The 13,970-nt window shown below is 40.9% G+C and overlaps 1 protein-coding gene across 3 annotated transcripts in view; it reads left to right on the forward strand.

The window, feature by feature from the left end:
• The window catches only part of FRMD3 (FERM domain containing 3), a 268,015-nt gene that overhangs the window by 17,652 nt on the left and 236,393 nt on the right, over positions 1–13,970 (forward strand). Inside the window, exon 1 of one of the 3 annotated variants that reach the window (XM_006916100.3) lies at positions 10,124–10,464. The exons of the other annotated variants lie outside the window; for them this stretch is intronic. Within the exon in view, the coding sequence (XP_006916162.1) occupies positions 10,318–10,464 (147 nt within the window). The 5' untranslated portion in view covers positions 10,124–10,317. Of the gene's footprint in view, positions 1–10,123; positions 10,465–13,970 lie in introns of those variants that run through there. 3 annotated transcript variants of the gene reach the window in all.

Below are 13,970 nucleotides of genomic sequence, written 5' to 3' on the forward strand. Positions count from 1 at the left end.
TTACTAATAACATCAGCTAAATATCACATGTGAACCATGTAACTTCATTTCACCAGAATCAGCATTTTGCTTTGGATCCATATTTATTGACACACACACACACACACACACACACACACACACACACGTGTGTGTGCGCACGCGCATGCATACACATGTTTTACACATTTTTAAATTTACAAAATTTGCAGCTTTTAATTTAACTTCAGATAAACAAAAGTGTTAACATGTAAGCTATTTCGTTTAAGCTAGGAATATCCTTCAACAGATCTGCAAGGTGAGAGTCGTTTGTAAAAAATCTTTATTTCAGCTCGCACATTCTTGACAACTTACTTTGAATGCCAACACACTTTGATATGAAAAACAGTGGTACTCTGATTCCATGATTCACCGAAAGCTGAAAGCAGATGGACTCTAGGAACTCATATTTTGTTAGAGTTCCCCATTTTAGTTTCATCATTCAATGTGCAATTCAGAGCCGTAGACAAACATTTACATATGAGAACTTCTCTCTGAATAAAACAACATGTGTTAACTTGAATCTCAAGATTTTAGATAAAATTCATGCTGTATAAGGGCCTTTACATCTTCCTGACATTGTGGCAAAATCACAAGTGCACAAATACTTGCAATATTTCTATCATTTCATTTTAAAAAACCTTTATTACGTCAAATAATTCATCTGCAGTAGTTTGATTTTGCACTCCGCTTGTGGAACAAATTGTGTTCTTCTAAGCATTTCCATTTGGGCTTTCTGAATAGTGCCATTAACTGACACAGCTACTCATATCTGTAGTTCCATCATCAATTGATAAACTTCTGAATTAGTGTGGTTTCGCCATTATGTGGAATGCCATCCATGGGTCTGCTAATAGTATCATCTGATGGGGAGCTCTTTTCTGTTTTCCCTACTTTTGGTGGTCCCCAAAGTAGATAATTTGGCTGTGGATAATTTCCAGGCAGGCAAAAAGAACAATTCTGCATTCGTGTGAGGCATTTTAGCTTTAGCCATTAGTTAAATGATGTTGTAACCAGCGTTCTGATGTTATCAGTCTCATAAAAGAACTTCATTTCTTATTTTGAGTGTTCAGATGCATAGAGATGATTGCATCTTTTGCTGTTTAATATCTAGGTGATGGGCTGAGGTGGTGGTGTAGTTTTCAGGGAGCCATTGATTCATTCGCGCAAGTATGACATCTAAGCTGAGGAAGAGACTTATCAGGTCACACAAATCCAAATTCAAGACATTCTTTATAAATTCTTTACTAGTGACTCAAAATCTTTTTTTTTTTTATTGCTGTGTCTGTTTTATGAATCCAATAGTTTTAGAATTTAATTTAAAAATTTCCATAAATATGTGTAAAAAATAAATATTTAAGTGTAAAACCCTCAATGGAACTACAGATCTTTTTATGGCTTCAGAAAATCTTTTGGTCAGTATATTTCTAGGTCATCTTTATTCTTTAGAATGTTTTAAAACAAATTACAGGGAAAGATTCTGAGAAGATTGTGGAGTAGGAATCACTAGGAATCTGTCTCCCCAGATAGACAATAATTGCATTGGCAGAATCTGATATAACTATTTTGGAACTCTATTGAGGATTTGCAATTTCCAGGAGAAGCCTGAGAGTAAATTGTAAATTGTGGTTAATTTTGGCCAATTTCAGCTCTTAGCATAGTAACAGATACCAATCTTCACCCCCCCTGCCCCCACTCCAAGCCTTGCCGCAGAAGCCCTGCACCCATTCCTGGAGCAGCCTGCATACAGCTTGCAGGAACCAGGACAGGCAATAAAGACACTGTTCTCCAGATGTCAGAGATCCGTGCTCTGATTGTTGATTGATGCCTCTGATCAAGGAAGTACTGACAAAGAAGGGTAGCCACTGTTGTTGTACCTGGCTTCATTCTTGCAAGCCCCACACCCTCTAGCTGAAGTGACTTCAGGACATTTAAAGGATAAGCACCCTTTCTCCCTTCTCTATTCATTAAGACTAGGACTTTCAAAAACAACTGCACATACAAAGAAAATTAGAAAGTGACCCTGCTCGGCCAGGGACTGTGCATGTGCAGACTCAGAAAAGACCTGAGGAGACCTTAAAGGTACACTTCAGGCCGATCCTTTAAACAAAATAGAATTATCAATAAAGAGATAGGAAACCTAAAAAAAAAAAAAAATCTGGAGCTTAAAAGTACAGTAACTGAAATAAAAAAAAGATTCACTAGAGGGATTCAAAAGCAGATTTGAGGAGACAGAAGAATCAGTGAACTTGAAGATAGGACAATGGAAATTACTGAGTCTCAGGAAAGATAGTAAAAAGATTAAAGAAAGGGGAAAGAACCTAAGGAAGCTGTAGGACAATATTTATTGCTCTAACATATGCATTGTGGGAGTTCCCAAAGAAGAAGAAAGAGAGAAAGGGGCAGAGAGAATATTTGAAAAAAAAACGACGATTGAAGAATCTCCAAATTTTATGAAAGACTTGAATATAAACATCCAAGAAGTTCAAGTAAGATGAATTCAAAAAGACCCATACCAAGGTATATAATAAACTTTTGAAAGCTATAGACAAACACAGAATCTTGAAAGCAGCAAGAGAGAAGCAATTCACCATATACAAGGGATCCTCAAAAAGATCATGAGTAGACTTCTCATCAGAAACTTCGAGGGCCAGAAGACAGTGGGCTTAGATGTGACAGCCAAACCACAGATAACAAAGGAAAAAAATAGACAAATTGCACTTCATGAAAATTAAAAATTTTGTGCATCAAAACGCATATCAACAAATTAAAAAGGCAACCCAAAGAATGGGAGAAAATATTTGCAAGTCATATATCTGTTAAGAGATTAATACTCAGACTGCATAAAGAAATCTTAAACTCAACAACACGAAAACAAATAATCCAATTCAAAAATGGGCAAAGGACTTGAGTAGAAATTTCTCCAGAAAAGATATGCAAATGGCCAAAGTATATGAAAAGATATTCAACATCACTAATTATTAAAGAAATGTAAATCAAAAGTACAATGAGATATCAATTCTTACAATTAGAATGATTGCTATAAAAAAAGAAAACAAATGTTGGCGAGGATGTAGAGAAATTGGAATCCTTGTGCACTGTTAGTAGGAATGTAAAATGGTACAGCTGCTGTGGAGAACAGTTTGGTGGTTCCTCAAAATATTAAAAATAGAATTATTATATGTTCCACCAATTCCACTTCTATACATATACCCAAAATAATTGAAAGCAGGGTCTCAAAGAAATATCTGTATAGCTATGTTCATGGCAGTATTATATATGATAGCTAAAATGTGGACGCAATTCAAGTGTCCATCATTGGATGAGTAGGGAAGCATAATGTGGTATACATACACTGAAATGTTATTGAGCCTTAAAAAGGAAGGAAATTCTGCATTATGGGATAATGTGGATCTACCTTGAGGACATTTGCTAAGTGAAATAAGCCAGTTACAAAAAGACAAATATTTTATCACTCCACTTATATGAGGTACACTGAATGGTCAAAATTCTAGAGACAGAAAGTAGAATGGTGTTTGCCAGGGGCTGAGGGGACAGGGAAATAGGGAATTGTTGTTTAGTGTGTATAGAATTTCAGTTTTATAAAAAGAAAAGAGTTCTGGGAATGGAAAGTGGTGATGTTTGCACAACATTATAAAGGTATTGAATAGCACTGAATTGCATCCTTAAAATGGTTAAGATGGTAGATTTTATGTTATGTATATTTTACCACAATAACAAATTAAACAAATAACATAAAAAATTCAAAGAAATAAAGTGTGCAGTAAACAAAGTGAGACAATTATCACTTAAATAACCAAAATTTTGAAAAAAGTACACAAAATATAAATATTACTACCCTTATATAACATATATTGAAAATCAATTTCCTGAAATTGTAAAGGTATATTTAACAAGTAAAATTATATTTATTTTACTTTTTTCAGAAATACTAAGAAATTCCGGCAATAACCTGAACTTTGCAAATTGAAAATTTCAAATACAAATAAATAAAAAAGAAACAATGGTAAGAAGTAATAAAAATCAATAATTTAATAGTAAATAATAACAATGTAAAACAAAATGTATTTTTACATTAGTAGAAAAGATTGTGAAAAAAATTGATAATTAAAAATAACACTAAATGTTTTAAATTCATCTGTAATACAAAGCATCTCACTGACAAAAACCAAACGGCAGTTAAATTAACCATCAGATAAATTGCTATGGTTCAGTCAAAGGCACAGGCAGATGCTATGTGGTATTGCTACTGTTGAGAGCTCTCTGGTGAGAAGTCAGTGATGCATGGAATTATATGCCCCCAAATGATATTTAATGAATGCTGGAATTTCATAGAGGGAGCCACATAAGTAGTGTTCAAAATATTTTCAATGATCAAAAATTTTTTTTTTTTTGGCTTAAACAGCAGAAGTTTCTTTTCTCACAGTTCTGGAGGCTGGGAGTCCAAAGATTAGGTGCTGGATATTTTGATTGTGGGTGACTTCCTGGCTTGCATGTGGCTGCCTTCTTGCTGTGTCCTCATGTGATGGAGCTTGGTTAATTTTTAAACACACTTATTTTTTTCTTAGCATTTTTATGTTTACAGAATAATCGTGCAGAAAATACCAATAGTTGCTCTGTGTTCTACCTCTTTCCTCTCACCCCAAGTTTCCCTTAACATCTTTGCTTTTTCTGGGTGTTATATAGTTGGAATTACATGGCATGTATCTTTTTCAGACTGGCTTCTGTAACTTAGCACTATGCATTTAAAGTTCCCTCATGTCTTTTCGTGGCTTGATAGCTCATTTGTTTTTATTGCTGAGTAATATTCCACTGTCTGAATGTACCACAGTTTGTTTATCCATTCAGTTATTGAAAAACATCTGGGATGTTTCCAGTTTTTGGAAATTATGAATGAAGCTGCTATAAACATTTATGTGCAGGTTTTTGTGTGAATTTAGTTTTCATCTCATATGGGTTAATATCTAGAAGCGCAATTGCTGAATTGTATGGTAAGCCTATGTTTAACTTTGTAAGAAGCTACCAAACTATCTTCCAAAGTGTCTGTACCATTTTATATTCCTACTAGCAGTGAATGAGAGTTTCTGTTGCTCCACATTGTCACCAGCATTTGGTGTTGTGTGTGTTTTGGATTTTAGCTATCTAACAGGTGCGGAGTAGTATCTCAATATAGTTAATTCTGAAATTCTCTAATGAAATCCAAGTTGAGAATCTTTTCATATGCTTATTTGCCATCTGTATATCTCCTTTGGTGAAATTTGTTTTGTTATTTTGAGTTTTAAAAGTTATTTGTATATTTTGGATACAGGTCCTTTGTCTAATATGTGTTTTGCATTAAGTTTCAGAGCAGAAACTTAATTTGAAGTCCAATTTATTGTGGTTTTGGTGTTCTATCTAAAATGTCATCAGCAGTTTACAGCCATACCAACCTGAACAAGCCTGATCCCGTCTGATCTTGGAAGCTAAGCAGGGTCAGTCCTGGTTAGTTCTTGGATGGGAGACCACCTAGGAAGACTAGGTGTATGGGCATAAAAAATAAAAAATTAAGGGATTGTAAACTGACAAGATCCTTGCAATTTGTGAGGTCAACCAAGGGTTGTCTCATCTAAAAAATAAATAAATAAAAATAAAAAGTCATCAGCAAACCTAGATTTTTTTCCTGTGTTACCTTCTAGAAGTTTTATAGTTTTGCATTTTACATTCAGGTTTATAATCCATTTTGAGTTACTTTTTATGAATAGTGTAAGGTCTGTGTCTAGATTCATTTTTTTTTTTTTTGCATGTGGATATCTAGTTGTTCCAGCACAAAAAAGAATAGTTGAATTTCTTCAATAGATTGACTTTGCTTCATTGTCAAAGATCAGTTGACTCTATTTAAGTGGATCTATTTCTGGGCTTTCTATTCTTTTTCATTGATATAGTTTTCTATTTTCAGTACCATACTGTCTTGATCACTGTAGCTTCATATTAAGTCTCAAAATCAAGTAGTGTTAGTCCTCTGAGTTGTTTTTCTTTAGTATTGTGTTGGCTATTTTGGGCCTTTTGCTTTGGCATACAAACTAGGAAAAGTTTGTCAATATTCACAAAATAACTTGCTGGGATTATGCTTTGGATCACATCGAATCTGTAGATCAAGTTGAGAACTGACAACTTACTAATGTTGAATCATTCTATTCACAAACATGGATCTCTCCATTCATTTAGGTCTTAGACTTCTTTCATCAGAGTTTTGTAGTTTCTCTCAGATATATCTTGTATATATTTTGTTATATTTATGCCTACATATTTTTTTAAATTATCAATTTTTAATGGCTGTAAAAATGCTTAAAATTTTATCAATACACATGTAGAGCCATCAGTCTTGTAGCCAGGCTACTTGTTTTCCATTTGCGGCTCACCAAAGCGCTGTGACCCGTGGGTTGGGAAGTTTTTTGATAAGAAGCAGCAGCTACCACTGAACACGACACACTACAATCTCTTCTACTGCTACTTTTTTTATTAAGAACTGGACCTTGCCAGTTTTTCACTGCTGCGGCCAATGTTCTCACTCCTTAGGTGGACCCATCTTGCCTTTACTCAAATTTCTCTGGTTGTTTGTAGAGACAGGTTCTGATTAGAGAATTTTCATAGGGAGTTTTAGTCAGGCTTTTTTTTTTTTTTTTTTTAATACCAGACATAGAAATTTTGTCATCCTACAGATCCAATTGGACCCTACTTGGATGTTCAGTGATCAGCAAATTCCCTGTGGTTCACATCACTCTAAAGTCTACTTGGGCCCCACTGTTTATGACTGTCTCCACGCTCTCCTTGGCACTGAAGGTTAAGGACCACTATTTGTCCTCTGCTAATCCAGGCTCCCATCATCCTCATTTAAATCAGGGAGCTCTTTTTAACTGCAATGTCTTTCACAGCATCCCTGGTCACAGGGAGTGACCACTGTGGTACTTTTCAAAGATGGCAGTATTCCTTTACCAATGATTTTCTGAAAGACTCGATGGAGGCCTCAGGAGACATGGTTATAAGAGAGGTGAGCTGGCTACATTTGAAAATCCACTTCAATATTTCTTTTTAATTTTTTGGATTCTTTCCTGTACAAATACCAGGGGATTTCCTCCTCCTCATGTTCATTTAGCTGAATCTTGACTGCAGTTAATTTAGATAGTACACTGAAACCAGAGTCACTGGAAGGTGCATTCAAATTGACAAATTTAGCTTTATTCACACATATACTCTTCAATTTAAATTAGCAGAACCTTCGAATTCTCTCTCCTCCTGGAGTTCACTTTGAAATTGGCCTCCCAGGCTGTATCTGGAACTGACTGAAGTATTAAGAGTAAAAGCAGTCAGAGGTGGTGAATGAGGGGTAGGGAGGAGATGGGCTTCCTTTCCCAGGTAACTGCTTCAGGTGAGGTCAGAATAGGGTCTTCAAACAGGGCAGAAACAGCCTCATTATATTGAAGGAAGAGGCTTTGCTTCTACTGCCAAGAGGGTCTTGGGAGTTTGGGGCCTTAAGTTACTAGAAATTATCCAAATCTTACTTTATGGACACATTTCTATTCCGATTTCTACTCTTTCCTGATGATAACTCTCACACATGAAATCTGGTGAGGCCGATAATTCCATTGACTTTGTAATTTGGCAACCTGTTGACAATATTTTGAGTATGGTTTTCAGCCTTGCAGTTTGGTTAATAAAAAATTCTTTCAGCTCTAATATAGAAAAAATATAGATTTTTAAGTCTTGAGCTGAGAATTTAGGACTCTGAATGTGTTATTGATTTTTCGGTTAGTGGTCCAATTTTAAATTCATTTCTTGAGTTCATTAGTTCATTCTTTGAATTCCTCTTGTTCTTCATGATTTTCTTTTCTTTTTTTGACTGTGGCCATTTGGTGTACCAAAGCCTTGTCTGCAATGGGTACTTCCAACCAGATTACCATATGTGATAATTTACCTAGCTGTTTATTCATGTATGTCAAGGTCTTCCCGAACCCATATCTTTATACTAGATGAAGCTCAGTTTTCATTCCAAACCAGGGCAGATAACCAATCCCAGGTTCTTCTCATTTCCTCAAAATGCTGTTGCTTGCAATCCCACTTTGGATGATCTTTGTTCTATCTTTTTCCTACCGTTCTTGGTAGTCCCATTCTGCTTGAAATTTCAGATAACAATTTTGGGGTATTGAGCATGACTCTTTTGGAACCAAAAGATCACTATAATAAGGATGGACAAATAGGTAGCCTTGAAAGGAAAGCTTGGACTGTGTTGGGTGGGGACTTTTCTTTGATCTCTGGGCTCTTAGATCTGCTCTCTTGGGTTGTAGGAGGTGATTCAACTTCAGTTGCAGTTTTCAAACTGGAGTGGGACAGTCCCATTACCGCCACCTTATCTGTGCATATGGGGATTTACAGGTTACAGGCTGTAATCTGTCCTCCCCTGGTCTTGTCTCATCCCAGCTTCTCAGCTACCTGTGAAATGGGTAGAACAGACACAGATGTGCTCGCCTTTGAAGATGAGAAAAGAAAGAGACTTTCCCAGGATCCCCAGGGTTGGTTGGCTAGTAGGTAGGCCAAGAATCAAATCCACATCTTCCCAGACCCTCCATACTGATCTCTCTTTTAGGCCCTGCCATAACATTTGCTGGCTCAGTGCAAAAGTACACACAGAGGCCCATGTACTATTACCTAAATATTTAAAAGCAAGAATGAACTGTTAAATAAAGTATACTCTATCTTTCTGTTTCGACAAATTGTCACAATTTGTAGTCTCCAGAAGCAGATACTGAGACTGTTTGGCCTTCAAGGTATTAGCGATTAACAAGGGAGGAAGCCAGAGCAGGCAGAGAGGAGTCCAATTGCAGTGCAGCACCCCCAAGCCTCAGCTAACACCACGGGGGGTGGGGGTGTCGTAGAGCATGCATGGCCCATCAGAACATACCAAAATTAGGTGGAATGCATGGGAAACCCCTTCCCCAGCTCCAGGGCAGAGCCAGCCTTTGGATGAAGCAGTGTTGTGTAGCTGCAGCAAGAGCTGACAGCTGAGCAACAAGTTCTTTCTCTAACAAACACTTCTTAATGACGATCTGTTCATCTGAGGAAAGGAAAGCAGGATGAGAGGCCCTCTTTCTCTTCCCACTTCGAGTCTCCACATCTAACCTCTATCCACCTGCCTCCACCGTCACCCTTTGGGCCTGTGGGCATACCATACGGGGCCTGGGCCACTGGGGAAGGCGGGCACAGGAGATCTCCTGGCTCTAAAGCCCTGGAGGTGGGCGGGGAATTCCAGGATCCCCAGTACCCAGAGATGGTGTCTATTTCTGGGCGACTATGGAGCGGGCGGAAGGCCCCTAAAGGAATAGGGGCAGCATAGGGATCACCTTGCTTAGGTTTAAGATATTGCTACTAAAGATCATACTGAGATGCTGGGAGACACCAAAGAGAAATTGCTTAAGGAAGGTTTTGAATTTCTTAGGGGAGATCGTCTCCAGTTAATATTAAAAAAGGCTTAAAAATATCTCCACGAGTACCAGAGATAGTAAGTATTAGCCGTATTCCTGGTGATAGCTGTGCAGGCGCTTCATGCCACTCTCGGGGGGCGGCAGGGAGGGAGGGGGTCGGTTCGCCTTTGGTCCATCAATCCTCTCCCGTGGTGGAATCCTCCCTGCGGGTGTAGGTCAGGATCGCCCTCCATCCCTTGGCGGGCAGGCAGCCAGGTCCGAGGCCGAGCATAGCCGGGCGCTGTTGGGCGCGTGGGGGAGCCAGGGCAGGGACGAGTGCTACCAGGAGCGCAAGTGATCACGGCTGGAGCGGGAGGAGGCAGCCGGGCCCAGCCTGACGCAGTGGCGGGCGGTGGTGGCGACAGAGCAGGCCACTGTCGGGGTACCTCAGCCACGAGTATCAGCCTTTCCTCTGCCCTCTCCTCCTGCGGTTCTGCGCGCGTGGGAGTAAGCGCCTCGTGCACCCGCCGAGGTCACGGGCTCTGGGCACCCTCCGCAAGTGAGCCCAGGCGGAGGGAGGTGCAGGAGCGCGCGCTACTGGCGGAGGCGGAGAAAGGAGCCCGCGAGGCGGAGGCTCTGGAGCGGAGGGGGAGGGGGAGGAGGAGGGACCCGCCCTCCGCGCTTCGGTTGCGGGGCATGTGTGGCCGCAAGCGCCCGCTGCTGCTGTCCCGGGGCTGAGTCGTGTCCGGGTGTCTGGGACGGCGAGTGCACGAGTGTGTGTGTCCACGCGGGCGAGCTCCGCGCCGGCCCCAAGCCTCGCGTTCGCTCCCCGGGGCCGCGGTGCATGTTCGCCTTCTGCCGCTGTGTGCCGAGAGGCAGGAGGACTATGAAAATGATCCACTTTCGGAGCTCCAGCATCAAATCGCTCAGCCAAGAGATGAAATGCACCATCCGGCTGCTGGACGACTCGGAGATCTCCTGCCACATTCAGGTGCGGGCTGCACAGGGCGAGGGAAGTGGGGAATGTGCGGGACGCAGGGCTGGGGGCCTCTGTGGGTGGGCGTGAGCCGTCAGAGGCGAGGAACCTGCTAGAAAGCCAGATTTCGCTTCTTCCGCCTTCTGAGGCTGGAAGTCTTACCCGGGGATGGGGGCACTGTCCACGGTAGGTGCCCGGGCCCCTTCTGGCATGCATGCTACGCTCATGTCTCCTTGCGCCCAGGCTGAGGTACCTGGCAGCTGCATCTTGGGGCACTCTAACCCCTCTGTCCCTTATCCTGTCAGGAAATGGGAGCTCCAAGAACCGAGAGGGGCACCTGCAGGTTTCCCAGTCTTTCCACCCTTCCTCCACGTGGAGAAGGCATGCACTAGCCCCGGTTCACTCATTTTTCTTTCTGGCGCCCAGGCTCCAAACGTACGATCAGACCCAGGGACCCGCTCCCTGCCGGCCCCCTGCCCTTGGCCTTTACTGCTCCTCGAGGGCAGTCGTCGAAGTTTCCCAGGAGGGAGAGAGGCCAGGCAGCCCCAGGCTCCAGCCTTGAGGGATGGGGTGTGCGCTGCAGGGAACTGGAGCTATCATGAAAAGAATCGTGTGAAATCTTAGTGTTTCAGAGAAAAGAAAAGGGCTCTGAGGCCGGCAGAGCTGAACTGAGCTCAGGGCTCAGGGAGCCCTGCAGGACCTGGGTCCTGGGGGAAAGGCGCCCCTTGGAAGTTTGGTAGACATTGGCTCTTGCCCAGGTTGGGGAAGGTGAGAGTTGTTTGGGCAAAGACAGGTTTCCTGGTAGCCCCATCCTCTGGTAGTTAAGTGCCTTTGGACTTGCAGGAGGGCTAGTATGAGCTGCAAGGATGTGTGTGTGTGTGTGTGCGCGCGCGCGCGTGCATACTTTTGGTGGGTGTATATGTAGTCAGGCGTGTGTTCTCTCCCATGACCCACTTGGCATACACGATATGGAAAGGTCGTATCAGGGCTTGGTACTATTGGCTTCTTTCAAATCTATTTAATTATCTCTGAGATTTCCTCTTCTCAGCTACCCCAGTCTTGAATGAAGCTCCAGGACTGAGCTTCAGGAGATATGGCACCCTACACCCTTCTGGTGAGAGGGGAATGCGGTCAGCGACTCCCAGCTGCAGGAATCCATTTCTGGGCTGTGTTAACCAAGAACGAATGAATGAATAAAAGTTCTTCCCCATTTCCCCTATTTTTTTCCTGGTGGGAGCTTGTGACACCCGGAAGGTGGCAACTAATCTGTAAGTTGACAACCGGACAAGTTTCAAGGCAACAATGTGGTGCCCCATGGAAAGTAGGTTCTCACTGAATTTCATTCTGAGCTAAGTACTGCTGCTAAACTTACTAATAAAAGGATTAGCAGGATAGGCAGTTTTTCTGCTGCCAGAGTTGCACGGAAACGTTTGATATGTACTGTCTTGTGATCCAGAGAGAGTTGCGCACTTTGGCTTTACGTCCTAAAGTGGATGCACAAGTCCTTTAAATTGAATATATAGATAATGGAGGGGCCAGCAGCAGGGAGTGGAGCTGCTGAGTTCTTTGCATTCTTAGCTCTCTGTCTGCCCTGTTCTGTCCCACTTGAAGTTGACACTACTGGTTTTTCCCTGGTTCCTGACTGTCTTCCTTAGAATAGATAAGTTGTCCTCAAAGGAAATGTATTTGTTGACTGGTGTTCTGGGAAACAATAAATTGTAGCCAATCTAATAACAGTTTGGAAAGTTACTTTGTACAGCCCAGCTGATGCCAGAGGTTAAAAAGCTGTGTTCCAAAATGTTGATTTAGGCACTGCTTAAAAAATAAAAAATCCATTGTTTCATTTTGTGGCATATCTTTTTCTGCTCTTTCTGTCCCTAAATGGTGATTATCATTTAACCAATTAGAATGAATTAAAAGATTTTCTTTTGATAATCTTAGACCTTGTACCTTTCTAGAGAATTCCAAACCCAGGAACTGAAATTGTACTTCTGAGTGTAAGGTCACAAAACAAAACACAAAAAACCAACCAAACAAACTTGCTATTTGTTTAGAGTGAGATTTTTTTTTTAAGAACCTTTTGTAGTCACTAGTATATGCCCTGCAGAAGCCAGCCAGCCTGCCTGCCTACCTGCTGCCCTCCTTCTTGCCTGTCTTCCCTCCCTCCTTCCCTCCCCTGTTTCCTCTGTTCTAGAGAATCACAGAGTTAAGTAAGTGTATGGACTGTTAAACAGTCACATACATCTGCAAAAATGTGGGTTACAGGTGTTTTTTTTTGATAAATAGCTTACAATTTTTTTTTCCAAATTATATAATTTTGGCATTATTTTGGTGAAGAAAACTTTCAAGCAAACAACTTTATGGCCTGTCTCAGCATCCTGATAGCCAGTTCCAGTAGGAGATGCAGAAAGTCACTTGCTCTGTCTCTTCACAGGGTTTGGGATGCTGTCCCATCATGTCATTTGAGTGTGACTGTTTAGGTAGTGTGAAAGAGGAATTCCAAATGGACAGTCAAAGGAGGGTTCAGGGCATCAGACCGGAGCCTGGGGAAGGGCAGGAGTTGCTGAATTCTCCCAACTGGGCCAATCTTTGAAGTCTGGAGACTAGAGAAGGACCTGGCTTACCTCTAACCTCTTTTGTTTAGTCTTGCTGCTTCAAGTAGAGTGGAGTCCTAGCCATCTTTCCCATTTTATCCACTTTCTCAGTTACCAGCATGATTATTCACAACTCCTTCTAATGAGCTTACGATTTTAATACCAACTTTCATTGAGTAAAATTTAGGCTTTTCACATTCATTCTTTAGCAAAGCCTGGTAAACATGGTCGATATAGTTGGAATTGGCTGGAATTTGGGTTTGTATTTGAATCCATGAGGGTAAGAAATTTTGTTGTTATTGTTCATCAAGGAGTTCCCAATATCTAGAATAGTACCTGGCATGCAGTATGTGTTCAATAAACGCTTAATGATGAATAGCCAATATTTAGTCTAGCTCATTACCTATCAGCATGAGGATAGCATGACAATAATGGATTCAGAATCAGGAGATGTGTGGTTTAGTTATATTGTTAACTGGCTTTGTGACATTGAGTCATTTGATTTTTGGAGTCGATATTTCTTCTTTTGTCAAATAAGAGAGTTGGGTTAGGTAGATGGCTTCATTTTAAAAAGTCTACAGTTTAATTATTACCTAGATCAATTACATTTGAGTAAAACATTGCTGTTGACACAGTGATTGTGTATACATTATCTCATGTAATATTCATAACCTGCTTTATCTTTGTTTTATTGATGTTATTGTGTTATTGAGTGTTATCTCGGTCTTATAGATATAGAAAATGAAGTTCAGGGAGATTAAGCAATTTGGGTCACCTGGCGATTAAATAGATTAGAACTCAAAATCCAGAGCTCTTTATTCTCTGTAGCATTGCCTCTTGAAACTTGAGAGTTAGAATGCTTTTGGCTACAGGTAAGACAGTAGCCAAGCTAAAGTGGCTTAAATTACAAGGACACTTATGATCTTG

This window comes from Pteropus alecto, unplaced genomic scaffold, assembly GCF_000325575.1.
Source record: "Pteropus alecto unplaced genomic scaffold, ASM32557v1 scaffold206, whole genome shotgun sequence".
NCBI lineage: Eukaryota > Metazoa > Chordata > Mammalia > Chiroptera > Pteropodidae > Pteropus > Pteropus alecto.